Below are 26,229 nucleotides of genomic sequence, written 5' to 3'. Positions count from 1 at the left end.
AGCCCAGGAGGAACCCTTGGCAGGGGCTTTTCGCACATCCACACCAGTGGGCTTGGGCAGATGGTGGTGGGGTTAGTCCCTTTGCATTGGGTTCATGGCTGCAGGGGTCAGCTCGTGATGCCAAGAGTGGCAGACAGCCAAGAGCATGGCTCAGCATGGAAGTCCATCCTCATCCTCATCATCCTCCTCCTCCTCTGTCAGGAACCTGCTGTCCCACCTTCCCCCAGTGCAGCCCTGGTGCTCCCAAGCACTCTGGCAGCAGATGGTGGCTGCTGCTCATCTGTAGTTAATTGGTGCTAATCACCCTAGTGCAGCTCAAGCCAGCCACTTGCCCAGGCGACTGCTGGCATGTGCACGGCCCACTCGCTGCTAGCCACGAGGAGCAAAACCTCTGGGTCTGTGCCTGGGAGCTGCAGGAACCCTGGTGCTGTTTGCAGCCCCATCCTGCTGTGAAAAGCCTTCTGCCTTCCTGACCCTTTCCCGGGATCCCCTGAACTCCGCTTCCCTTCTGCCCAGAGGCAGGGCACCCACAGATGGGGTGACATGAGTGGCATCGCGGGTGCTGAGCTCGCTTGGCTGCCTGATGCCCACAGCGTCTCCATCTCCATGTGGCCGGCAGCGAACAGCAGAGCTCAGCCCCGGCGCGGGCAGTGAGGTCCCCAGGAGTGGGCAGCTCAGTCACTGCCCAGAGGCTGCCTGCCACCCCAAACACATTTCACATGTGTGCTACACTTCTGGCAGTCCCCTCTCCCAGGGTCCTGTCCAAGGGATGGGGCTTTCTCCTCTCCATTGCCCCTCGGTCCCGGGGAAGATGAGCAGCGGGGAGCAGGGGGGAAGGCAGAGCCCCAGCTCCAGGACTACTGCTGCCTGCACCCACAGAATCACAGAATCAGAGAATGGCAGGGGTTGGAAGGGACCTCTGGAGATCACCCAGTCCAGCCCCCTGCCAGAGCAGGGTCACCCAGAGCAGGTGGCACAGGAACGCCTCCAGGCGGGTTTGGAATGTCTCCAGAGACGGAGACTCCACCACCTCTCTGGGCAGCCTGTGCCGGGGCTCTGCCACCCTCAGGGGAAAGAAGTTCCTCCTCGTGTTGAGATGGAACTTCCTATGGTCAAGTTTGTGCCCGTTACCCCTTGTCCTGTCCCCGGGCACCACTGAAAAGAGCCTGGCCCCATCCTCCTGACACCCACCCTTGAAGTATTTATAAGTATTGATAAGATCCCCCCTCAGCCGACTTTTTTGCAGACTGAAGAGACCCAAATCCCTCAGCCTTTCTTCATAAGAGAGATGTTCCAGTCCCCTCAGCACCTTGGTAGCCTTTTGCTGTCCCCTCTCCAGCAGTTCCCCGTCCTTCACCCTGCCGTGCTCAGCCCCGCATGGCCGCAGGCTTCCCCCTATAGCGGGGCTGGAGTGGGAGGAGGAGCGAGGAGGCTGGTCCTGGCGTGGGGCGAGCAGAGCGCAGAGAAGGAGGAAGAGCTCGGCGGCTGCCGTGGTGCCGAGTGAGCGGCACGGGGCACCGAGCGGGTGGGCCTGGCCGGTGGGGCTGGGGAGCGGGGGCAGCGGGGTGGGTGCTGAGCCCGTACGGCCGCCCCGACGGGCAGCGTGTGCCGGGCAGGGCTGCCGGCGGCCCCCGTGGAAGGAAGCACAGGGTGGACGGTACAGCATCGCAGCTCCGGTCCTGCTTGGCTGCACTCCAAAAGCTCCGCTCACTGCTCCCAGCACCCTGCAAGAGCCCACAGGAGCCCCACAGCGCATCTGCAAGGGACGGTGAGTGTGTCCGGCAAGGTCTGAGCCTCCGTGTGCCACCAGGATGCCAGCATGGCCTGTCCTTGCCACGCACCGGGGCAGGATGGTGGCCTCCGGGCTGGGGCGGGAGCATGGGGTGATTCCCCCCTGCAGGAAAGGTGCGATTGCTGATCTGCCCCTCTCTGCCCCCATGCACCCCACAGGCTGGAACCCCCCGTGATGAGGAGCATCTGGACCCCCAGCCTCCCCCAGCTGCCCCCCCGATCCTGCTCCTGCTACGCTGCCTTGCCATGGGACACCCCGTTCCCATGAGCATCACCTGGGTGGCTGCACATCACCCTCTGGGACCTCCAGCCACCTGCTTGTTCGGGTACCAGGGGGCTGGTCCCCCCACGCCGCCCCCACCTTCACCTTCCCCAACCGACCCCATGGGCCAGCCGATGGCCAGCATCTGCTGCTGAGCCCCAATGCGGGGCTGGGACGGGAACACGGCGCAGCTGGTGTCCCACTGCTTTGGAGGATGGCGGCAGCAAGCTGGTACCACCGGGACATCAGCCGGGTGGTGGCGGAGGAGCTGCTGGCCAAGGCCGGGCGGGACGGCTGCTTCCTGGTGCGGGACAGCGAGTCGGTCTCGGGGGCGTATGCCCTCTGCCTCCTGTGAGTCACCTGCCTGGCTTCTGCTCGTGTCTTCTCGCTCTTGTCCCTTGCCGGGGTCCCTCTGTCCCTCTCCCCACTCTGGGCTTCAGGCACAGCAATTCCTGGTACTGCCCCTCAGGCTGGCGCTGCCAAAACCTCGTTGAAAAGGCTTCTACAGGGATGCCGGCGGGGTGAGCGGGGTGCCAGGTCTTTAGCACAGGGGTTTTTGAGTGATCCCCGGGTCAGACCAGTGGAGAACCCCGTGTCCTTGGGAGCAGGCAGCCTGGGCCAGCAGCCCTGCCTGGCACTGGGGTTGCTGAAGGGAGAACCCGAAATCCAGGGCACGCTGAGCCATTTCGGGCTGCCCGCCATCCCGGCCCCGTGCGTGGGAGCGGGAGAGGCTGACTCGCATCGCCCTCCCTCTGCGAACACAAACATCCCCTCTCCCTCCAACCCCCAACGCGGCCGCATCCGGACCGCGACGCCTGCTGTTAACATCTCAGATGCCGGGACTTGGGGGGCCGCATCCCCCCCACACCTCGCCATCTCTGTGCCTGGGACCGGGCTCGCAGCCCCTGAGAGCGCTGCTGCGGGAGCTGCCTGCACCCTGCCTTGCTGCCTGCACCCGTCCTGCAGCCCAGCGACACGTCTGCAGCGGGGACCGCGTGGGGCGGCGCCTCGGCGGCTTTGGCGGGGTGCCACCCCCCTTTTCCCTGGGCTGGCCTGGCCCAGTGCACGGGACAAATTGCAAACACATGGTGCCGAGGGGCACGGGGGGTGTGGGGCATGCCGGGGGCTCAGCCGGCAGCCGCCCCGGCTCTGCCAGCGTCCCAGCACCGAGTTGGAGGTCAGGCTGATGCCAGATGGGATGGCATGGGCAGGGGTGCTGTGGTGGCCTTGGAGGGAGTAGTCACAGTCACGGGGAGCACAGCGCCCGTCTCCAGCTGGCTGAAAACCCTCACTGCTGCATGAGGTGCTCCAGCGAACTCTGACGGGGACATGGCCATGCCGTGGCTGCTGCAGGCAGGGTGCTGTTTGAAGGTGGCGCACCCTCCCCTGCAAATGGGTACAGACCCAGAGCCGAGGGTGATGCTTTTATTTCCAGAAATGAGAGCTCAGTTCCTCTCTCTGCACAGGGGATGGGGGTGTTTGCATCAGGGCTGGGTGCCAGGTACTCCCCAACGCTGCCACGTGCCCACGGTGTTGTGGGGGGCGCGATGGGGGATCCTCATCTGCTCTCTCCCAGGTTCCAGCGGCATGTCCACACCTACCGCATCCTCCCTGATGACGAGGGGCTGCTCTCCGTCCAGGTGGGTGCAGCGGTGGATGCCCAGAGGCTGAATGCTGCTGGGGTGCACTCCCTGCCCGGACTAATGCCACCAGGCGCCATGCCAGGGGGGTCACCGGCTACGAGCAGGGACGTGGGCAGGATGCAGGTGCGAAGGGGCTGGGGTGTCTGCCCTCCCCGGCGTGCCGGTGCTGTGAGCGAGCGGTGCGGTTTGGTTTTTGCATGAGCTGCCTGCAACGCCCGGCACGACAGGATGCGAGCGCTTTGCAGCCACCCCTTTGTCACGGGGCCGCCTGGGAAGGCTGCCTCCCTGACAGCCCCATGGCTGCCACCAGCCCACCGGGGGTGGCACAGCAAAATGCTTGTCCCCTTCCTGCCACCATCCCCTGCCCCAGCCTGGCCACGCAGCCCCGATCCCTGCAACATCTGTCCCTGTGCTGTCTGTCCTGGCCACCGGCTTAGCCTCACTTCCTCTCTTTGGTGTCACTTCACGTTTCTCCTGGTACCCAGCTCCTTCCGACACCCTAAAAAAAGCATCCTGAGGGTCCCTAGGGAGCATCCCCATCTGATGCTCGAGGCACATGTCTCCGCACTCCTCTCCTCGCTCTGCTGCTCTGCCAGGGGCTGGGGTGAGCTCAGCATCCAGCTGGCACTTAAAGCTCGCCATGACCACATTTTGGGAGACAGTCCTGCCCGACACGGCAGGCTGGTCCGCAGCCTGGTGGGGGTCTGCCCCTGCACGTGGAGCCAGGTACGTGATGGCATTCCCGCCCTCTCTGCCTCCCCAGACCATCCAGGGCATCCAGGCCAAGTGTTTCCGCACCCTCCCCGACCTGATCGGCGCCTACCAGCAGCCCAACAACGGGCTGGTGACGCCCCTGCTCTACCCCGTGCACCGGGCCAGGCAGGCGGCCGACGAGGACTCAGGTGAGCTGGCGAGGGGGCGGCGGGGGCTGCGTGGGGCTGCGAGTGGGAAGGGGGTCCCACTGAGCTGGCTGTCCCCTGCCCGCAGACGGGGAGGACGGCCGAGGCAGTGGGCACACGGCGAGCGCGGTCCCGACCTGGGGAGCCGGGACGGGCGCGTGGCTCAGCGCTCCCATCGCCGGCCGGACCCACATCTCGCAGCAGCTGCACCAGAGGCTGCAGGAGCAGGTCCACAGCAGGTAACGCGCCCCTGCCCACCCCAGGGTGACGGAGGCGATGGGGTGGGCACGGCCACCCCTCTCTGGAGATGGTGGCTTGCCCCAGGGGAAGGAGATCTTTCCAAAGATGCCCACCTGCCCTCGCAGCCCGGCCAGCGACTTCATGGGCTTCATGGCCGAGTACCTGAACCACCACCTGCAGCTGGACCTGGAGGCTCTGCGCCATGGGCACCCGCAGCTGCGCCATCTCAGCACCGCGCTCGTCACCGCCTGCCGGGCGCTGCACAGGCGAGTGGCCCGGGGGGGCCACCCCCTGGGGCCACCCACCTTGTTCCCATCCCCTTCGTGGTGGCCGAACATCACCACCGAGGCTTGGAAGATGCCTGTGCTGGCTCTCACCTGCTCCTCTCCCCTCTCCTCTGCAGTGAGATTGACTTCACGCTGGCGGGACTGGAGACACTGGCCAGGGTGTTTGACCCCCCCGCGTCCCCTCGCAGCCCGGCCAGGGAGCAGGTGAGCCCCTCTCGGGCCACCACAGCCCCCAGTTGCCTGCAGGTGCCTTGTTGCATGTGGCGAGGGGCAGCTGGTCTGCAGGGGAGGGGGTCAGAGTGATTTTGGTGCCTGTTGGCACCCAAAGGTGCCGCACGCCCCGTGGCACTGCTGGTGGTCCCCGGGTGGTGTGTGTGCCGGGTTCCTGCAGCTGCCAGGGGGCACCTGGCTGCCTGTGGGCTGGGGACAAGCAGGGACTCATTTCTGTGCCCACTCCAGGACGTGGTAGGGGGAGAAGCTGCATCCCCTGACACACCCCCGGGGATCCCCATGTCTCGGAGCGCAGCTCGGACCTGCCGGGAGGAATCCACTCATTACCCCCAAAAATGTCCGTCCTTCCCCTCAGGGCCTCCTCACCAGCGATCCAGACCTTGAGCTGCTCCTCAACAAGATATCTACTGTCAACCATCTCCTCTCTTCGCTGGAGAAGAAGGTGCCTACACCCCCACACCAGCTCCCCGTGACACCAGGCTGGGGAAGCCCAGCTGGGTGCAGGGGGACGATGGCCACTGTGAATGGCAGCCGCTGCCTGGTTCCACTGGCACCCTGGGCTGGGGAACCTCACTCTGCTCCAGCAAACCCCTCACCTAAATTAAACCCTCCAGCAAAGCAAGCTACGGGGGGTGGCACAGCCCCGGGATGCCCCCTGGGGCAGGACGGGCTGGCGCAGGGTGCCCAGGGCTCCCAGTCAGCCCAGTCCCCCCAGACCAGTGCCCGTCTCTCTGGCAGGTGCTGAAGTCGCTGCAGGAGACGGTGTCTAGACACAACCTGGCGCTGCCCTGCGTGGCAGCGGCCCCCCCGCCGACCGCCAAGCCCCTGGCCGTGCAGAGCTTCGAGGTGAGGGAGGGGGGCACAGAGGGTCCCTGGTGTCACTGCTCGGGCAGGGCAGGCACGGGCCCAACCCGGGAACCGCGTCCCCATCTGCAGGTGAAGGTGGGCAAGCTGCAGCGGGCAGCCCTGACGGTGGACGTGGAGTCGGGCACGGTGGCCATCACCAAGAAGGGCAGCGGGTCCCCGGAGGAGACCATCCCGCAGGACAAAAGTAAGGGGCTGCTGACCACCTCGCCGGCTGCCGACGTGGTGCCGCAGAGCTGTGGGATTCCCTGGCACAGGCCTGATGCCAGGGTGATGGACTGCAGACCCGGTTGCGTCCTGAGCCCCCATCCCACTCTGCCTGCTGGCCCCCACGGCAGGAGGTGGGTACCACTATTACCCCCCTCATGCCCGGCATTCAGTCCTGCAGCTGATCAAATACCAGAGCGTGCAGAGCAAGGTGAGGCTGGTGTACGACCGGGAGCCGCAGAGGAGCCTGAGCAGAGACTTTGTCTTCCCCAATGCACGGGTAAGCGGCACTGGGAGTCCGGGGGCAATACAGAGCCGCTACGTAGGGATGCAGCAAATGGATGGTCTCGGGGTTCAGACCAGCCCTGCAAGCTGGTTCCTATGCGTGGAGGTGATGTCCCCCTGATCCAGCTGCCACTGGCACCTTCTGGGATGCTGTGGCTCCCAGCTCCCCTTTGGGGACCCTAAGACACCCGTATCATCCTGCAGAAGCGAGAGGCCTTTTGCCAGCTGCTGCAGCTGATGAAGATCCAGCACTCCAACCTGGATGAGCCTGACCTCATCTCGGTCTATGTTGGGACATGGAACATGGGTAAGGGGCTAGGATGGGGTCATGTTGTCCTGGGAGGCTGTCACAGCTCGTTGTGAGCCCAGGTGGGTTTTGGGAGGCGAAGGAGCTGCCCCAGGAAAGCTGAGGTCCAAGCTGGTCCTCAGTGGGAGCAGGAGGCTGAAGACCCTGACCTGGCCACTTCTGGGTTTGTCCGTCCCATCAGGATCCACTCACCTGGTGGCTGCCAGGGAAACAGAGACGCTGGGGTACTGGGAGGGTTTTGGGTGGTAGCAGTAAATCCCAGCCCCAGTCTGGGATGTGGGTGGGTAGACCATGATACTTCCCATCCCCAGCAGCTCCTGGAGATGCGCAGGGTGTGAGGGCGGAGAGGGGCTCAAGGAGCCTGGAATCAGCCCTGTGTTGTCCCCTCTGGTGACCTGCTGTCCCCTGCCCGCAGGCAGCACCCCACCACCCCGCTCCCTCGCCTCCTGGCTGACCTCAAGGGGCTTGGGGCGCACGCAGGACGAGACCACCGCCTGCATCCCCCACGACATCTACGTTATCGGCACCCAGGAGAACTCCCTGGGTGACCGCGAGTGGGTCGAGTTCCTCCGCGCATCTCTGAAGACCCTGATGGCCATCGACTACCGCGTGGTAATGGCAGGGTGCAGCCTGGACCCCTCCGGCTGTGTCTGGGGGGGCACCCTGTGCTAGGCAAGCTAAAGCCATTCCTCGGCAGTCTCAAGGAGCTAGTTACCAGTAGCCGTTGCCCCAGGGCTCTTACCCCCAAACGCAGGGTCCTCTCCCACCCCAAATGCAGCCCAGGGAACCTCCTATGCCCAGTGGACCCCATGCAGGGAGTGCCCTCCCCAGGAGCCACCTTTGAGGGATGGGTTGGCTCACCTTGCTTCTTCTCTGTCCCCACCGCCCTCAGCCATGGGGTGATGTGGGAGGAGCAGGCAGGCTCACCCCCCGCCCCCCCGCAGGTCGCCCTGCAATGCCTCTGGAGCATCAAGATCGTGGTGCTGGTGAAGCCCGAGCACGAACGGCGCATCAGCCACGTCCACACCTCCAGCGTGAAAACCGGGATCGCCAACACGCTGGGTAGGGATGGGGACGGGGTGGAGGGGATGCCCCAGAGTGAGGGCGCAGCCTGGGGGCCATCTCAGGACCTCCAAGACCCACCCCAGAGCTCAGTGCCCAGCACATCCCTGCAGGGAACAAGGGAGCTGTGGGCGTCTCCTTCCTCTTCAATGGGACCTCCTTTGGTTTCATCAACTGCCACCTGGCCTCTGGCAGTGAGAAGACACACAGGTGATGGAGGGATGTGGGGGGGTGGGTCTGCCCCTGGGCAGGCAGGTGTCTCAAGGGGCTGGAGGAGCCCCAGGGGCTGTGGGGTTGTCCATGTCCCCCTCCTGTCCCCACCTGGCAGGGGCAGGATGAGGTTGAGGTGTCCTGGGGAGGTTCATGCGGTGCTGCTGTCCCCTCTGCAGGCGTAACCAGAACTACAGTGACATCCTGCGCTCCCTGGTTCTGGGTGACAAGCGGCTCAGCGCCTTCGACCTCACCCTGCGCTTCACCCACCTCTTCTGGTTCGGGGACCTCAACTACCGCCTGGACATGGATGTGCAGGTGGGACCCTGCAGGCACCATGGCTGGGGACGGTGGCACGCTGGCGATGGCACCAGTGCAGCCGCAGGGGTGAGAAGAGCCAGGGCTCACCACACCATCCTCCCCCGGCGCAGGACATCCTTGCCCACGTAACCAAGAAGGAGTTTGAAACCCTCCTGGCTGTTGACCAGCTCAACCTGGAGCGGGAGAAGAACAAGGTGTTCCTGCGATTCAGTGAGTGTCGGGGCAGAGGGAAGGGCTCCCCCACCAAGGGGGGTGGCTGGGGGGATGCCTGCCCCTGCGCTTGTCCCTGCGTCCCGCTCCCTGTGCCACCTCCGGCACGCTGTGGTGCCCTGTCCCAGGATGCTGAAATCCTCGGGGGCCTTGATGTGCACCACGCAAAATGCCTGGGCTCTGTGTCCTGAGAGCGTGCAAGGACAGGGACAGTCACAGCCTGTCCCTGCAGGGCTGCCTGGGGTGTGAGTCCTGGATGGGGACCATGACACCCCATGGGGACTCTCCTCAGCTGGTTGCAGCTAGGGGGACAGGCAGGGACGTTGGACCCCATGCCATCTCTGTGTCTTGGTTCCCAGGTGAGGGTGACATCTCCTTCCCGCCCACGTACCGGTACGAGCGGGGCTCCCGGGACAGCTACATGTGGCAGAAGTTCAAGCCCACGGGGGTGAGTTCCTGGAGCCTCCTGCTGAGCCTCAGGACATCACCGGGGTACAGGGACACCAGGCTGGGATGGTGCCAGGGGAAGCTGTGCAGCGGTGCTCAGCCTCCATGCCTCTGCCAGCTTGTTCCCCCTCCCAGTGTGGGTCTGGCCAGGAGGTAGCTCACTTTTTGGGGTGCTGGGGTGCTTTTCTGGGCTGGGGGGGAGCCAGACCCGAGGGGGCACTGAAGCCAGATGCTTTCTCCATTTTTAGGTGAGGATCAATGTCCCCTCCTGGTGTGACCGCATCCTGTGGAAGTCACACCCAGAGACACACGTAGTCTGTAAATCCTATGGTGAGTGAGACCCCAGGGCTGGGGGGAGCCCGGCATGGCCAGCACTGCCTGGGACCCCACGGCTCGGGGCCTGTCACCCAGCTGCCCGCTCCCGCCATCCAGGCTGCACCGATGACATCGTGACCAGCGACCACTCGCCCGTCTTTGCCACCTTCGAGGTGGGAGTAACGTCGCAGTTTGTGCCCAAGAAGGGTAAGGGGTTGGGGTCTGTCACCTCCTGTGCCCAGTTTGGGGTAAGCCCTGGCTGCGGGTGCTCGGCCGGCACATGCTGACCTGCCGGTACCTGCCTGCAGCCCCCGGATCCGACCCCGAGCCCCTGGCCTGCATCGAGTGGGAGAGCATCGAGGTGATCGTGAAAACCGCCAGCCGCAGCAAGTGCTACATCGAGTTTCACTCGTACTGCCTGGAGGGTGAGGTGGCCCCTGGGTGCCGGGGGTGTGCCGCGGGGGAGAGCCGGCTCCCGCTGGAGCTGTGTCCCCTTCTCTCCCCCCGTCAGAAGCCCAGCGGAGTGGGGAGAACACCTCCCAGAGCTGCGACATCCCCGGCTTCCTCAAGTTGGCCTGGTCCGCAAAGAGTCTGCCTATGGTATGCACTGGGTAGGGGGGGGACAAACACTGGCCCCCCCAGCCCTTGAGCATCCTCCTCCTTCCTCTTCCCCATCCGTCCCGCTGGCTCTGTACCCTGAACCCCAAGGGGTGCCAGGGGGCTGTCACCGTCCCCCCCAGGACAGAGCCACCCCAGTGCCACCCTGCCCTGCAGCAGCCCCCCCGAGTACCCCTCTCTCCATGTGCAGCTGCACCCCATCCTGCCGGACCTGGAGTACCTGGGGGACCAGCACCTGCTCCTCAGCATCAAGGGGGTGGAGAGCTGCGAGTCCTACGGTGCGTGCGGGATGGTGGCCTGGGGGCCACTGTGGTGGCATGGGGGGATGCCAAGCGTATCCCCAGCAGGGCACAGGTAACAGCCTGCTGGGTGTAAGGTTTTGCAGCTAGAGCTTGGCAGGAGGGACCCTGGCACCCACCCGGCTCCAGGGTGCTGCTGCATACGAGGGTCTCGCCTGCCCCCCAAGCTGCATGGGGTGGTAGGGGGGTAACGCAGGTGTGTGCTGTGCCTGCAGGCGAGTGCTGCATCGCCATGAAGTCGATGATCGGCAGCATGGCCCAGCAGTTTGAGACCTTTCTCTTCCACCGCGGCGAGGAGACGGGCTCCATGCGCGGCTGGATGAAGGTCCGGGTCCCCAAGGACAGGCGCAGCACCCGCGAGAGGCTCTACGGTAATGGGGCTGTGTGACAGCCCCCTCGCCCTGGGGCCACACTCAGGCACAGCGTGGCTGTGCCCAGTGGGGAGAGATCGAACCACGGTGCCTTTACAGAGTGGATCAGCTTTGAAGAGGACGACGCCGAGCCGGCAGCAGATGCCCCGACGTGCCCCAAGCCACCCCTGCAGCGCCTCAGGTATCCCAGCCAGGCTCTGCGCCTCCATGACCCCTGACCGTGGGGTGATGCTGAGCCCTCGCCCACCTTGCTTTGCAGGAGCCGGCCCCGCAGCCTTCCGGAGGCAGCCGCTGGCTACACCAACCCAGCCTACTTCATCTTCGAGGGGGTCCCCAACGCGTGGGTGCCAGCCCCCGGTTCCAGCGAAGCCCACGACAAGCAGATGGAGAGCCCGGCCAGGGGCCAGCAGTGCCAGAGCCCCCCTGGGCCACGAATACCTTTGCCATCAGAGGAAGAGCGATGGGGCAGCCGGCATCTCTGTGTGCCAGGGGGGCTGTCCCATGGACACCCATGCAGTCCCCCTGGCGTGGGCCGGCAGAAGAGACCCAAATCGGCCGTCCTGGTGAGGGACACACCAGGGCTGGGCGACTGCTCGCTGACAGCGCTGCACATGGCCACCTGCCTGAGCCAGCTGGACTGGGCGTCCTCTGAACACGGAGGGGACAGCCAGAAGACCCTGCTGCGCCAGACCCACAGCACCCTGAAGCCGCCCCCACGGCCCTGCCGGGAGGTGCCGAGGTGCACGCCGGATACTCGCCAGCACGGCCACCTAGGAGAGGTACCGCTGTGGTCTCCGTGGGGATCTGGAGCTCAGCTGAGGGATTTGGGGAGCTCAAGGAACGGGGGACCTGCTTTTGGCTGTGGGGCCACCAGCAGATGTGAGATCCCATCCCCGTGGCAGTGCTCTGCCTGGTGAAGCCACCACGGCACAGGCAGTGGGATACAGTGGAAAGGGGAGGAGCAGCAATGTGCCTGGTTCATGCGGGGTGAGGACGTGAAGGTGGGGACGTCGTGGTCCTGGTGTGACGCTGCTGGTGTGTGTCCTTGTTCTTTCCCCAGTGGCCCTGCAACAGGGAGGAGTGGTCCGGTGGCGTTGGCAGGTGCCTCGGTCACCTCGGCTTGCAGCAGGACAAGGAAAGGCTGCAGGAACATGGCTGGAACCACTTGGACTCCTACAGGTACCCCCAGGCACTGGATATTGGAAAGGGGGGCACCATGCGAGCCAGCTCCTGTGGCCCTGGGGTCCCTGGCAGAGCCCCGCACCCCGGGGGGGAGGAGAGGTGAGCCTTGGGGTAGGGATGCAGCAGGGCAGGGGCAGGAGGATGCCAAGTCGCCACATCTGCATGGATGCCCCAGGGCCATGCAGGCTCCCTGCTCCCTCTCGGTGGCTCCCCTTGCCCTTGCTCCCCCGTGCACAGAGGTGTCACAGAGCGGGACCTGCTGGAGGCTGTGGGGTGCTCAGCCCAACCCCTCCCCAGCTTGGCCATGGCAAGCTTGGTGAGGGCACCGCGGTGAGCCTGCCACGGAGACCTGACCTCAGACCCAGCACCTAGAGCACCAATCCTCACCCCAGCACCCATGTGTGCTCTCCTCTATGGAGCTCCTGCGGCAGACAGAGAGCAGCCGAGGAGGACGGGGCAGGCAGGCACCCAGGGCTGGACCTATTGGCCATGTTCCCAACTTGTCTGGCCTCACCAGCAAGCAGTTGGAAAGTCTCAGGCAGTTCCTGTGGCCATCAGGATGGACGCTTTCCAGGTCTCGCCGCCTGTCTCCGTCCTCCCTCCCCAAAGCCGTGGAAGGACCATGCTGAACCCCACCAGCAAGGAGGGATGGGGGACACGGGAGATGTTCAGGCCACTTGGAAAGTGAGGACCTCTGGGTGCTTTGGACCTCGAGGCTCAGCCTCTTCAGGCAGCTGACTTGCAGCCTGCATGGCACAGCGCTATCTGTGGCCAGCCCAGCCCTGTGGATCCTCGTGCCTTCGGCCTCGGCAGCTGCTCCCTCCTCGCTGGGCTCTGCCCTGGTCAGACAGAGTTCCCAGAGGACTTCTCCTACAGCAGCCGCTCCTGAGGCTGAAGCTCCATTTCCTTACGAGATGCCCCTTGCTGTCTCCATCCAGAATAAAGTCTCAGGGACACTGGGGGTGCGTGTGTGCGATGCCTGGCTCTGTGCAGGAGCAAGGAGGGAGCGTGCTGTGCCGTGCCGTGCCACGCCGAGCCGAGCCAGGCAAGCTTCGGGGGGGAGAGCGCTGGTTCCCAGTGCCTCGGCTGCTCCAGGAGCATTGCCCCCAGCCTTCCCCCTGTTTAATCGGGAACATGCAAACCCTGACCCTCGAGGCTGCCCTTGCCGATGTCCCGTGTGGCTCCCGCACAGGGCTGGGCTGGCTCTGCCCTCGGCAGATGCTTGCGGTGGCACAGGTCCCCTCCGAAGACGCCGGCTCTGCCTGCTCAGCCCTGCCACCCGCAGTCCCCTGTGCTGTCCCTCTCTAGCCAAACATCCCCTTGCTGCCACCGTACTGCCCCCCGCTCTCGTCCGCGGTCTCCCACATCTCAAGGTGCGCCCGTTTGCCCCCCGGCGCTCCCTGATCATCACAACGCTGACATGTTTGCACAGCACCCACCCTCCGCCCACCCGGGCGCTCGCAAAGGAGTTAAATCCCCTGGACCAGGCACAGCTCTGCATTCGGTGGGGGGGACGCACTCCCCCCCAAACACAGCACTCAGCAGGGCCCTAACTGCTGCGACACACGCAGTGGCCCCCGTTTTGGGGACACTATGCCCAGGCTGGCCTCAAGGTGGCAGTGGCCACCTTTGTCCCCAGGATTGCCCCGCAGAGCTGGGGTGCCAGCAGGGCAGCACCCCGGGGTGGGGGCACTGCCGGGACCCGCACGGTCCCAGTGGGGCAGGGAGGCTGCCCTGGGGCGGGCGAGGGGCAGTGGTCCCCATGGGCAGGGGGCTGCTGTCCCCATGGATGAGGGGCTCAGGCCCCCGTGGTAGAGGGACCGTGGTCCCCATAAGTGAGCGACCATGGTCCCTATGAGCGAGGGACTGTGGTCCCCATGGCCAAGGGTCCTTGGCCCCCACGGGGAGAGGGCTGCAACCCGAGGGTGAGGCCCACACGTCCCTTGTCTGGGGGGCTGCTGGGGGGGCTGCAGGTGGCCCAAAACCTGTGAGGACGATGGGCAGGATGGGCAGGCAGCGGGGCTAAGCCCCGCAGGCAGCCCCTGGGGCAGGCAGGGACACGGGCAGGGACACTGCAGGCTCCTGCCCCCGCCTCTGCCCGCCTCCAGCCCTGCCTCTCCCGGGCACTTTGCTCCCAGCGTTGGGAGAGCGGGAGCGGGCACAGACGGCGCAGCACGACCAAGGACAGCCCGCAGCACCGCCAGCATGGCCCCCAGCCCCATGGAGGACAGGGGCTCCCCGGGGGTGCCCCGCTCCTGAGAGCCGCCCCAGCCCAGGACCACAGGTGAGCCGGGGCAGCCCATGCCTGGTGGAGGGCAGCGGCCAGGGTGGCCATGCCATGGCCGTGCCACAGCCGTGCAAACCCAGCTGGGCTCCAGGGGGGCCTGTGGGGAGCAGCTTTGGCCCCTCAAGGGATGGAGGTGGGACGCCCAGGGCTGGATGGCTGTGGGGTGGGGGTCAGCCACTTCTTCCTATACGTCCACCATCCCCAAATCCCTCTGTGCATCCTCCTCCCTAACACGCCACTGCCTTCCTCCTTCACCAAGGGCCTTCATCCTTCCCAGTGTGACCACCTCCTCTCCATCCCCCAAAGCTCTGCCTCCTCACAGGGCAAAGTTGCCCTCGGGCTGCTGTGGCTTAGCCCCACGCTGTGGGCTCCTGCCCTTCCCTGGGGAGGCGAAGGCACAGGGACAGCCCACCCAAGGGCAAAAGGAAACCCTCACCTCCCACCCCACCGAGAAAGGGGTTCACCTCGGAGCAGGGGACGTGGTGGGCAGCGAGGGAAGCGCCTGACCCCGCTGGTGTCCCTGGGGAGGAGGCACCGGCACCCAGGCAGCGCAGGCAGATCGTGCTTTGGCTGCTCTTGCAGCCGAAGGGAAGGATGGAAAAGAAATTAGGTCACGCTCCCCTTGTGCCGGGGCTTTGGCTGCAAAAACCACGTGGCGATTAGGGACAAGGGTCCTTCTGCAGGATGTTTTGCATAATTTCCCCTTGTTTTGCAATTTCTGAGAGCTTAGGCGAGAAGAAAAGCCCTGTTTTTCCTGTGCTCCAGCAGCAACCAGTCCCAGGCTCACCCCTTGTGCCTCGGTGGCTGCTCGCTCCCCTCCAAAATCTGCTCTCGCGTCCCCTCTCTGAAGCTCCTGCCCACTACACCGCAGTCCCCGACCCCCGGTGCCATCCTTCCAAGTGAGCAGGACTTCAGCTCCGGGGCAGAGTCTGCCTTTGTCACTGACCCGCTCATTCATTCCATCGATGCCGTTCCAACGCCCCCAGGACCATTTCCAAAGCCCCAGGGCCAGCAGCCTCAGCTAGCTGCTGGGCCACCCCAGGCTGGGGGTGGCCATCAGCTCCCGGTGTGGCCGGTGCTGCCCGGGGGCCGAAGGACGGGTTCAGGCTGGGCACAGCGGTGGGGCTGGGAGCCAGGGCAGAGCTCCGGTTCCTGCGGCAAAGGGCAGCACGTGCCTCCCGATGCACGGCCCCGTGGCCACCCCCTGCCCCTTTCCGCTGGCGGATGGATGCATGGGTGTTTTGCAGGACCCCTGGCTGCTTCCCAGGGCACGTGCGAGGACCAGCCTGCAGGAACCATCCCAGGCGGATGTGCTTGCCATGGGCAAGGGATTCCCCAGCATCGCAGCCCTCGTGCATCCACAGAACGGGCAGGACAGGAGCGGGAATCACCTCCCCAGCTCCATGGCCTTTCCTGCAATGCCTTCCATCTTCTGCTCCAGCAGTGAGCCCAAACGCTTGGCTTAGCCCTCACTGTGGCTACAGTTGGTCCCTTCTTGAAAAAGTCCGTGCTGGAGAAGCCATGGCCACGGAGGGCCTTGCTGGGGACGTCGGTGAGAAGTAGGAACGGGCCTGGCGGTGACGTGTCCTCAGGGTGGACTGATGTGAATCAGTAATTTAAAGCACTGATTTTGATTGTGACTAAGATGAGGAAGCAGGAAACCTGTTGAGATAAAGCTTGCCAAATGTCATCTTCTTTTGCATTTTTATTTTTCGGTGGTTGTCCCCAAAGGAAGCTTGCTTAGGAACGGTTAAATCACGCTGCTGAGCACTGACTGTGCCAGAAGCCCTGTACCTGCGCTCTCCTCTGAACAGCCCGGTACCATGCAGCTGCTCAGGTTTTTTCCTTCTGCCTTTCTCACACCGGATTATTATTTTTTTATTTGCTGGCTTCTTCATATCTTAGTTGTTTGCTGACCTATGTCATGGGTATCGGCTTTGGTCACTGAACCCTGCAGCACCTATAGTCCGGTCAGGCTCAAGGCTTCACGCTCACTTGCACTCAGGGGTTAGAAAAGGAAAATAAATCTCCTGGTGCCTTGTGTCCTTGGCAGCGTCACAGCTTTGGGAGACGCAGCCTCTGGGCTGGGACCAGCACAACCAGCACAGTGTTCCCAGTGGCACAGCCAGCCCCACGGGACCACCGCTGGCACCAATGCCTGGAGGATTGGGGTTTCCTACCAGTTGTTTTTCCCTCCTGGTGCCGGGAAAACAGGGCAAGTTCTTCCCACTGTTAATGTTTGATCAGGACCTGCCTGCTGCTCTCTGAACTCATCCCTGTAATAAAGGAGGCGGCTGCCCGCGCTGGCCGCAGCGGGAAGGAAGCTGCAGGGTGTTCGATGTGAGCCTGAAGCTGCGGCTCAGCCCACAACTCAAACAGAGAGTGCCAAGGTGCGTGTGACACAGAGGGGCCAGTCCCGTGGCCACCCGCTTGCCCATCTGCCTGCTGATTAATTTATGATCATCTCTGTAAACACTGGGATGTCTCTCCAGGCGAGGCTTTGGAGGGAGAGGATGGATTGCAGCTCAGATGACCCCATGGATACACCCTACAGGATATTCCTGCCAACGGCGCCTGCCACAGGAGGCCAGCAGGCTGATCATCTCCATGGCAAAGGCAAGGGATTAACAGGAGGGGGACGATGAGGGAGCCAAGGGATGGAGGAGCCTGAGAGGACACTGCCTTCCACCTCGTACCACCACCACCAGCATCCCAGGAACACACATCATCTCCCCGAGCCCCAAGTCCTCCTCCGTCCTGGCACCCATCGCCTCCTGGGTGAGCTCTGGGCCGACAGAATTTGGAGACACACCAGCACTCCCTCTGTCAGATATGGCTTTCGGCTGCACCCTCGTTTCTGCCAGCAGCATGGTAGATTCTCCTGCTCCCAGGTTACTCATCCAAGCACCCATCCTCGTCTGGCAGAAGCAGCTACTCTTAAATCGCTTCACCAGGGGTGGTGGTAGGCATGGAGGGGCCAAGGCGTGGGCAGCCTTCACCGGTCCTTTGCTGGACACCACGATGGTGGCAGAAGCTCCTTCTTCCCTCTGGAGGAGTGGGCTCTGAACTTCTGAGGGGCGAACACAACTCTTTGACAGTTCGCCCTCGTCCCTCAGCCCCGGGGCCTGATTTGCCAGGAGGACGTGGATCCCAGCTTTTGATCCTAACGCTGCGCGGGGGGAAGCGTCCTGCCTGCCTTGTGAACTTGCACTGTCTTGGGCTGGGACTTGGCTCTGGCGCAGCTCCTCTCCGCAGGGCTTAGATCATCACTCTCCTACGGAGAATACCCAGCAGCTGGAGGCCCCTCGCCGTCCAGGGACGCTCTCTCCCAAAGGCTTCTTTAACAGCCCCCCAAGGATTTCTCCGGGCCACAATATTCCCCCAGACAAGCCTTTCTTCTCCTCCCGCCTTTCTTCTGTCAAGGAGCCCTCTGGGACGAGCAGCATTGTCAGGATGGTGCCAATTAGGCTGAGCCGGCTTCCAAGAGGCTGCGCTGGCACCGGCTGGGGGCTGCTGTTGCTCATAAAGGTCTCATTGTTCGGCGCGCCGTGGGGCTGCTGGCCGGCGGGGCCGGCGCGGTCCTCTGTCTCAGGCACGCTTCCTGGCTCCACGCGGCGCTGGTGTCACTGCGCGCTGCTCAAAGGGATGATTAACGGGTGTCATTGCGGGGGCTGCGAAGGGGAGGATTTGTCAAGCCTCCCTCGGCTCCCCGCGAGGCCCGAACGCGCGAGCTGAGAAAAACCAGAGAACCATCAAAGTGGCCGGAGCTCCTGGAGGGGGGGAAAATCTGGCATCTTTGGCTCCCTTCCACGCTTTGTGCCTGACAATGGTCGAGATCAACGACTAATGCGCTTTTATTAACTGCTCCCCTAGATCTGGCTTGGAAAACATGGCCACTTCAGTGAGGACATTCCCAGTTGCCCTGTGGACACCGACGCCGGCTCCCTGGCCGGGAGAAAACACCACCGCGGTGTCGGAGGCAAAGTGCGTCTTCAACGAGGAGTTCAAGTTCATCCTGCTGCCCGTCTCCTACAGCATCGTCTTCGTGGTGGGTCTGCCCCTCAACTCCTGGGCCCTGTGGATGTTCATCTCCAGGATGAGGCCCTGGAACGCCACCACCACCTACATGTTCAACTTGGCCGTCTCTGACACACTCTACGTCCTCTCCCTCCCTACGCTGGTCTACTATTACGCCGACCGCAACAACTGGCCCTTTGGGAAAGGGCTCTGCAAGATCGTCCGCTTCCTCTTCTACGCTAATCTCTACAGCAGCATCCTCTTCCTGACGTGTATCAGCGTCCACCGTTACGTGGGCATCTGCCACCCCATCCGCTCCCTGAAGTGGGTGAAGACCAAGCACGCCCGCATCATTTGTGTGGGCGCCTGGCTTGTCGTCACCATCTGCCTCATCCCCAACCTCATCTTTGTCACCACCAGCTCCAGGGGCAACAGCACCCTGTGCCATGACACCACCAGGCCCGAGGAGTTCGACCATTACGTGCACTACAGTTCCTCCGTCATGGCCCTCCTCTTCGGGGTCCCCTTCCTGGTGATCGTCCTGTGCTACTGCCTGATGGCCAAGAGACTCGGCAAGTCCAACTTCTCCAGCCCCAGCCCCCGAATGCCCTCCTACAAGAAGCGCTCCATCAGGATGATCATCATTGTGCTCGCTGTCTTTGCCATCTGCTTTGTGCCCTTCCACATCACCCGGACCCTCTACTACACCTCCCGCTACTTCCAAGCCGACTGCCGGACCCTCAACATCATCAACTTCACCTACAAGATCACGCGGCCCCTGGCCAGCATCAATAGCTGCCTTGACCCCATCTTGTACTTCATGGTTGGGGACAAGTACCGGGGGCGGCTGCGCCGGGGTCCAGGCCAGCGGCTCCGGCCTGTGCCCACATGCAACCTGGCCCTGGTGTCCCCCTCCATGGACAACCTCACAGGTGGTAGCCACGCTGACAATGACACCCAAGGGACAGGGACAGCACGGAGCAGAGGCAGGTGCCAAGGGGACAATGGGGGGTTACAGTAGCCTCATCCCTGGTCGCCACAAGTCACAGCCCCTCTGGGCTCTGTGTGGGTGCCTGGGCACCCCCAGGTCCCCAAACTTGCCTCTGCTGAAGGCTGAGGATAGGTGGCCATGGGACTTGTCCCAGCACTGCCCCGAGATGCCAAGGGAGGAGGGTGCCAGTACTGCTCAGGGCAGGACAGACACCTTCCTGCGGGAAGGGGAAGGCTGCTGAGAAAGCCACTTTGGGATGGCACATGCCCCATCCTGGGATGCTTCCGAGGACATGTGGGGGCTGACAGGTCAATAAAGGGAAGGGACACTGGTCCCTCCCTTGGGATGCACAGCCCTTCTGGTCTGATTGGCAGCAACGTGCAGGGACCGGACTGAACCTGGGGATGGCGTCAACGCTGGATGCCCCGTATGCCTGGCAGAGGCTCTCTGAGATGCCCCTGTCACACTGTTGACCTTGAGACAGGTGGGGAGGGACGTGGCATGGGGCACTTAATGCCCATCATCCCCCAATAAAGCTCCTTCACTTTTCTCTACACTGAGACCTCTTCCTCCTCGTAGCAGAAGGAAGAGGGACGAGATGCTCACCCTTGCCCCAGAAAGCATTTGAGAGCAAAGAAAAGCCACCCGCTGCCTCAGCGCTGGGGCAGGTTCGGAGCGAGGGGCTGGAGTGGTGACACCCATGGTGATGGGAAAGTCCTCGGAAATCTGCCTTTATGGGTGTTTGCTTTCCAAATGTTTACTCAGCCCTTGTGTTTGACCAAGTGCCTGCGCAGAGAGGAGCAGACCAGAGATGGCTATCAGCGCTGTCGACTCTCCCACGTCAGCCCAGGCAGGGATGGGACAGGGCTGTCCCCGCCACGGGGAGCCCTGGGGGGGGGCTGCCCCTCCATCACCCCCCAGGAGTCCTCCCAGCACATGCCTGGAGAAGGAAAGCCCATAGCGTCATCGGGGTGTCACCCCCCAGCCATGGCACCGGCCACACACAGCCACATCCCACCAGGGGCTGCCCAGGTCACCCAGGGAGGGAGAGGGCTCCATGGATGCCACATCCCATCCCCGCATCCCCATCCCACTGGACCCCAGGAGACCCCCCTCAACTCACCGCTGAGCTGAAAGCAGAGAGAGAAGCAGATGTCCCTCCTAAGCCCAGTCAGCCCAGTAAGAGCAGCTGTAGGACCTCCCCTTCCCTTATAGCCAATGTGCCCCAGGTGGGCCTGGAGCTGCTTGGTTGCACCTGAGTGGTGCAAGGGTCCCCTCCAAGCACATCCCCATCCCCAGAGATGGGACTGCCAGGGAGGGGACACGGGTGGGTGGCATGTCCACCTACACGGGGAGCACGGGAGTATGGCCATGTGCCGCTGATCCTGCCCCCCCCCAGCACACACAGGCAGCGTTGGGGGGGTTGGAAATCTGTATTGGGTACAGAGGCGGCGGAAAGGGCTCATCTGGGGCCAGGGCAGCGCCCTCCCCTCGCCCAGGGCTCCATGGTCCCAGCTGAGGCCACTTCCACGGGTCCCCAAGTCCAGGAGTGTCCCCCCCACCCTGAAGGGATATCTCCCCGGCCCAGTCTTTCTCACTATTGGGATGCCAGCCCGAAGAGTCCATCTCATTCCCTCCCCCCATGACACCTCCTCCCTCAGCTCATGGTGCCCTGGTTATCCTGGGGGGACCGTGCCCATCGCTGGACCCCAGCCTCACGCCAGGCCCCCCCACATCATCCCCGTGTCCTTGGGGCCAGCTGTGTCACCTGCAGCCCCTTCGAACCCCTTTCAAGGGGGACCCTTTCCCAATCTCCCTCTCCCCTTGCTTCTTCCTTTCCTCCCACCTCCCGCTCAGGTTTTTCGGCTGGAGGAGCAGAGGGCTGGAGCGGGGACCGTCCCCCGTGTTTCCCCCATGCCGGGCCGGCTGAAATCCCCACCCGCAAGAGCCGGCTGCCCTTGTGAGTCAGGATCTGGCCGCCGGCGCCGGCCGTGCTCAGAGGATGTGCAGCTCGTCCGTCTCCGACAGCCCATACTTGGTCTTGTTCTCGTTGAAGAGCTTGAGCAGGGAGCGGATGTACATCTCATGGTACATGTCCACTGTCTCAGAGCTTGGGTCCTCGATCTTGGGCACCATCACTGGCTCCCCCACTGCCAAGAGGGGAGGAAGGTCAGGCTGGTGGGCATGGGGGCATGCTCGGCTCATCAGGGACATGAGCTAAGTATTGCCTTCCAATGCCACCCATCACAGGATGTCCTCCTCTGCCCCTCCACCTTCTGGGGGTCCCCTCCGCCCCAACAGGCGATGCTCACCCACAGTGGTGATGGGTCTGGCGTAGGGGAGGAAGCCCCAGGAGTGGACGGAGGTGAGACCCCGGCCATAGAAGACGCAGGGAGCGAAGCCCATCATCTTCTGGAAGCGCTGCTGGATGCTCCTCATCCAGCTGCCCTCCTCAAAGACCACCTGGCGGAAAAGGTCATTCTCCCCAAAGGAGAAGGAGGGGACGAGGTAGGCCCTGTGGAGGGGACATAGTGGGTGGTGATGGGGTGCCGGAGCCCCCAGACCCCCACGGTGGCGGTGCCTGTGACCCACCCGTGCTGCAGGGCCATGCGGACGAAGCCCTTGCGTTTCTTCAGGACGAGCGTGGTGACGCCGGGACGGCAGGAGAGCGACTCGGCCGCGCCGCCGATGACGATGGCCACCGCGTTGCCGGTGCCATTCTTGGACAGCAGGTACCCGATGGCACGACGTGTCACCGGGCACAGGCCTGCGGCAGAACGGACACCACCGGTGCTGTGGGACACCACTCGGGGGACGGGGACCCCGCGACGGACCTCACACGGCACTGTGCCCGGAGGAACCACGCAAGGACGATGTGCAAGGCACCATGCGAGCGACCATGCGAGGGACGGCGCAAGGGCTCCCCCTGCTGCGGGAGAGCTCACGGGGGAGGGAGGGGTCCCCCCCCGGGCAGGGTGCGGGCAGGGTGCGGGCAGGGTGCAAGCACGGCGAGGTTCAGACAAGGTGCGGGCAGGACACCACCCCTGCCCTGCGTCCTTCTGGGGAGCACAGAGGCTATCGGTCCCACAGATGGGACTGGGGACACACACACCCCCCCCCCCAGAGCCCCCCCTGCCCATGGGCATTGCCCCCTCCGTGCTCTGGCCCACGCGTGGCCGCAGGCAGAGGTGGGCAGGAGCGGGGCAGGCAGGGGGTGCATCCCCAGGGCACCCACTCAGCGCGAGGCAGCACGACCGGCCCACGAGGGTGACAGTCCCCCTGCCCGCGGACGCTCACCCCCGCTCATCAGGTACTCCCTGAAGACGGGCAGGCGGAAGTTGCCGGCCAGGGTGGTGAGGAAGGGCCGGATGCCCGGGAACATCTCCCCGAAGCCCGTCGAGCCCGTGATGAAGTTGCAGAAGGCACCGACGCAGAGGATGCCGTGGGGGTGGGAGCCAATGATGTAGTTGTGGCTGGGGGACAGGTCGTGTGTCTTCACCAGCTGCGGGGACAAAACAGTGTCGGGGGGACATAACGGTGGTGTGTCCTTCTGGGTGGTACCACTGCTTGCGGGAATGTCCCGTCCTGGCACCCCCGCTCCCTGCACTGTACCTTCACGGGGAAATAATCCCGAAAGTGCCTCCACACAGGCCATCGCCGCAGGCACGGCAGCCTCCTGCCACCTGCAAAATGGGGAGGCACCACAGATGACGCATGGCAGCAGGGCCCGCGGGAAACACTCCCCGTGGACCTGCCATATCCCTCTTCCCGCCATGATGATGATGGGGGAAAAGGAAGAAAGAACAGGTGGGACATGGTGCTCCCCATTTACTGTGCCAGGAAGGACCCAGAGAAAATGAGACCCGACATCCCATCCTGCTGCAAAGCTGGAGGAAGGGGGGGCTCTGCCCATCCCCACCTTTCTCCGGCGTGTCCCAGTCGAAGATGATCCAAGCCAGGTAGAGCGCTGAGATGGGCCAGAAGCTGGTGAACACCAGGTAGATGAGGATCAGCAGGCTGACGGTTCCTGTGGGAGCCGGGGAGGGGTGTGAGCGGGTGTGTGCCCACCCCACCGGGACCCCCCACAGCCCCCTACTCACCCAGCAGCAGAAAGCTGAGCACCCACTGCAGGACAGAGAGGAGCTGGAGCCAGGAGCGGACGTCCCGCTGCGAGGGCCAGCGTGCTGCGAGCAGGGTGCGCAGGGCGGTCTGGATGCTGGCGCGGCTACCTGCACGGAGGGACATGGCAGCTGGCCCAAAACAGCATGGCTTGCACAAATGCTGTCCCAACTAGCCGGGGGATCCCAGTCCGGTGGTACCCTTGGCTGCCAAGGCTGGGGTACGGGGAGAAGGCAGGAGGTAGGATGGGAAGGGTGAAGCAGTTGGGCAAAGAGGGATGGGATGGGGTGAAGGATGCTCATCCCCAGAGAGCTCTGGACCATGCCAGGAGGTGGCCCTGGGCAACTTGAGGCTGCTCTGGGGACAGCCCTGCTCCAAGCGGGGGGCATCTGGCAGGCTGGGCACCCCTTAGCCCAAACATGTCCGTGAGCATGGGTGCACCAGCAGAGCTGAGCACAGCGGCAGGTCCTGCACCATGCCAAGGTCCCTGAAGGCCAGGACCTTACCCCTGCCCTCCTTGGCGTGTTCAGGCTCAGAGAGAATTCGGGGATTTCTCAGCTGGCGCAGCAGGGAGGCATGGGGCAGCATACACCCCCCAGCAGGCGCCAAGGACAGTGGCCAGGGTCCAAGCCAGGGTGGCCGAGGTTGGCTGTCCCCACTGAGCCTTGCCTCCCACGAGGGACAGTCCAGCAGCCACGGCTGCTCCACTCCCCTCGCCACCCCCTTCCCTCCAGCCAACCTTGGTGAACCATTAACCGCCCCGGGCTGGGTGCCAGGATCCAAACTCCACGCATGGCCCCATCCCTCCTCCCCGAAACAGGCCCAAGGCACCGGTCCCACCAGCACACTGCTCCTGGCCAAAGGTCCACCGTGGCCGAGACCACCTGGCACGGCCACCACTGACCGCAGCAAGCTACCTCTTGTATTACAAAATCCTTGTTTTCTTGGGAAAACAACCCAAAATCAGCATGCTGGCCACATAGAGAGATGCTCAGGGCGAGACCGGAGCAGACCTGTCCCCACGGCTCCCTGGGCTGGGGACCCTTATGTCCCCAGAGGGACCCCTGGGTCACAGGAGAACCACCAAACCCCACTTTGGGTGGCTGGTGCACATTCAACTCTTCCCGGCTCAATCCAAACCGTGACTGGGACAACTGAAATTAATTAAACACTGGACCCATCACCAGCACTGAAGAATCGTTTCCCCTCTCCTCCCCTGAGCAGCGTGCGGTGCTTTACGCCATCCCTCCCGCCCGTCCCCGCACGCCCAGCGAGGCGTCCCCAGAAGCCCAGCGCCTGCACAGCCCCTGCCGCTCTCAACTTCCCAAAGCCCCATTTTTTTTCTAAGGAAGACGCAGAGCTCTGCCTAGCAAATTCGTGTCTACCAAACAGTTGCTTTTTTCAGTTCCTTTTTCTAGCTCCCCCTCCCCGCCCCCCCAAGCACTCCATGAATGTCCAGACCGCAGATATAAAAAATGGAGAATTCCCAGGGGCTCGGCTGCCAGCCCTGTCCACAGCGACAGGAGCCTCTTCAAACCCAGAAATGTGGACTCCGCGTCCCAGGGCAGCAAGGAAAGACGAAAGGGAATTGGGAATTTGCATCGCTCTGGAGCATCTTGCAGGAGTAACGTTACTGAATGCACTGTCAGAAATTTCATTCCTGTTGAGCAACCGTACTTTTTCCTCTGGTGCTGCTAACCCCAAATTGCTCCCAACACCTCCCTTTCCCCTAAGCAGACTAAAGCAAATAGACAATAGTGACAACAAACGCTAATTGCCTGACCAGCTCCTCGCATCGCCAGAGCATCAGAAACCATTCAAACACGCTTTGGAAATATCTTACCGCTAAGATTTTGGGAACAGGCTGCAATAATTGTTTTCATGGTGGCAAGGAGTTGCGCGCCAGACCCCGGTTCAGCAGGTTAAGAGGCGAGTTTGGAAATACCAGAGAGCAATTGATTGTGTATCCAGCTGCTTTAACCAGCTGACCCAAGGTAAACTGTCCGCTGCGGAGGGGAGCAGACCCGCTCCGGCCCCGGCTTGCAGAGCAAGGAGAAGAGCTGATGGTCCTTGGGAGGATGAGGAGTCGTGCCGAGCGGTGAGGAGCTGCCGTCGAGAAGGGCAGCCACCGCTCCTCTGAAAGGCACTGCTGGCAGCACCGATGGTGGCTCGGTGGTGGCTGCCTTCCCCTGGGGAATGGTACCGTCCGGCTTTGGGTATTTCACAAACTGCTGTCATGCTCTGCCAGCGTGACTCCCCTCCAGAGCCGCCCAAAAACGTCATCCCCAAACTCCTGCTCCACGGTATGGGAACACAGCCTGCCAGACAGGCCCTGACCCTCAGCCCCACCGTCCAGCACTGTCGCCTCCTCTTCCACCACTACGAGGGCCACTGGGGTCTGCTAGCCCTGCCGGCTCGCCCAGGAAGACCAGAGTACTGCCTGGAGACGACTGGGGGGAAAAAAAGTAAGAAAAGTAAAATAAAAAACAAAAGCAGCAGAAGCAGCCCCAAGGCGGAGCTTCAGGCCGACAGCCAAAGAAAGAGTAAAAATCCATAGCATCTGATTCACTAGAGCTACTTCTCAGGCTCTACCTCTCCAGAAGTACTCGCTAGGAAGAGCTGGCTAACATCAAACGTAGGAAGGGGATAAATACATGCAGAGAATTGCATGTGTTGTTAAAGTTAAAAACATTTTTCACAGGAGAGGTCTGGAACCCACAAAAACTTGTAATCTGCTTTTGTAGACTGCAGAGTCTCAGTCTCT

At 63.3% G+C, this 26,229-nt stretch overlaps 3 protein-coding genes across 5 annotated transcripts; 2 read left to right on the top strand and 1 right to left on the bottom strand.

The window, feature by feature from the left end:
• The first annotated feature begins 1,585 nt into the window (after nt 1-1,585).
• LOC141748292 (phosphatidylinositol 3,4,5-trisphosphate 5-phosphatase 2-like) lies at nt 1,586-12,885 on the top strand. 3 transcript variants are annotated; one of them, XM_074600088.1, is made up of 28 exons: nt 1,586-1,768; nt 1,951-2,404; nt 3,630-3,819; nt 4,460-4,598; nt 4,684-4,834; nt 4,961-5,101; nt 5,239-5,326; nt 5,709-5,795; nt 6,092-6,199; nt 6,290-6,404; nt 6,598-6,704; nt 6,914-7,016; nt 7,432-7,628; nt 7,961-8,078; nt 8,192-8,288; nt 8,468-8,606; nt 8,720-8,819; nt 9,179-9,267; nt 9,515-9,596; nt 9,699-9,788; nt 9,890-10,006; nt 10,093-10,181; nt 10,390-10,477; nt 10,714-10,869; nt 10,969-11,050; nt 11,129-11,648; nt 11,930-12,048; nt 12,626-12,885. In XM_074600088.1, exons 2-28 carry the CDS (start codon nt 2,268-2,270, stop codon nt 12,678-12,680), a joined length of 3,504 nt encoding a protein of 1,167 aa, XP_074456189.1. In that variant the 5' UTR covers nt 1,586-1,768; nt 1,951-2,267; the 3' UTR covers nt 12,681-12,885. The 3 variants fall into 3 exon arrangements, with proteins under 3 accessions (XP_074456189.1, XP_074456190.1, XP_074456188.1); XM_074600089.1 differs by lacking the exon at nt 12,626-12,885 and having other exon boundaries at nt 3,630-3,693; nt 11,930-12,284; XM_074600087.1 differs by lacking the exon at nt 12,626-12,885 and having other exon boundaries at nt 11,930-12,284.
• A 1,309-nt stretch (nt 12,886-14,194) lies between these two features.
• On the top strand, nt 14,195-19,900 carry P2RY4 (pyrimidinergic receptor P2Y4). Its single transcript, XM_074601327.1, has 2 exons — nt 14,195-14,335; nt 15,586-19,900. The coding sequence occupies exon 2, from the start codon at nt 18,228-18,230 to the stop codon at nt 19,374-19,376; it is 1,149 nt and encodes a 382-aa protein (XP_074457428.1). The 5' UTR covers nt 14,195-14,335; nt 15,586-18,227; the 3' UTR covers nt 19,377-19,900.
• Nucleotides 19,901-20,760: 860 nt separating this feature from the next.
• LOC141748770 (diacylglycerol O-acyltransferase 2-like) lies at nt 20,761-26,042 on the bottom strand. Its single transcript, XM_074601328.1, has 8 exons — nt 25,309-26,042; nt 23,447-23,575; nt 23,266-23,373; nt 22,959-23,029; nt 22,644-22,848; nt 21,939-22,113; nt 21,659-21,861; nt 20,761-21,496 (listed from the first exon to the last, which is right to left on the bottom strand). The coding sequence occupies exons 1-8, from the start codon at nt 25,346-25,348 to the stop codon at nt 21,342-21,344; spliced, it is 1,086 nt and encodes a 361-aa protein (XP_074457429.1). The 5' UTR covers nt 25,349-26,042; the 3' UTR covers nt 20,761-21,341.
• Nucleotides 26,043-26,229: the final 187 nt, after the last annotated feature.

This window comes from Larus michahellis, chromosome 9 (genome assembly GCF_964199755.1).
Source record: "Larus michahellis chromosome 9, bLarMic1.1, whole genome shotgun sequence".
Lineage (NCBI taxonomy): Eukaryota > Metazoa > Chordata > Aves > Charadriiformes > Laridae > Larus > Larus michahellis.
Note: the sequence above shows the minus strand (reverse complement) of the source record. Positions and strands in the feature narration are given on the sequence as shown.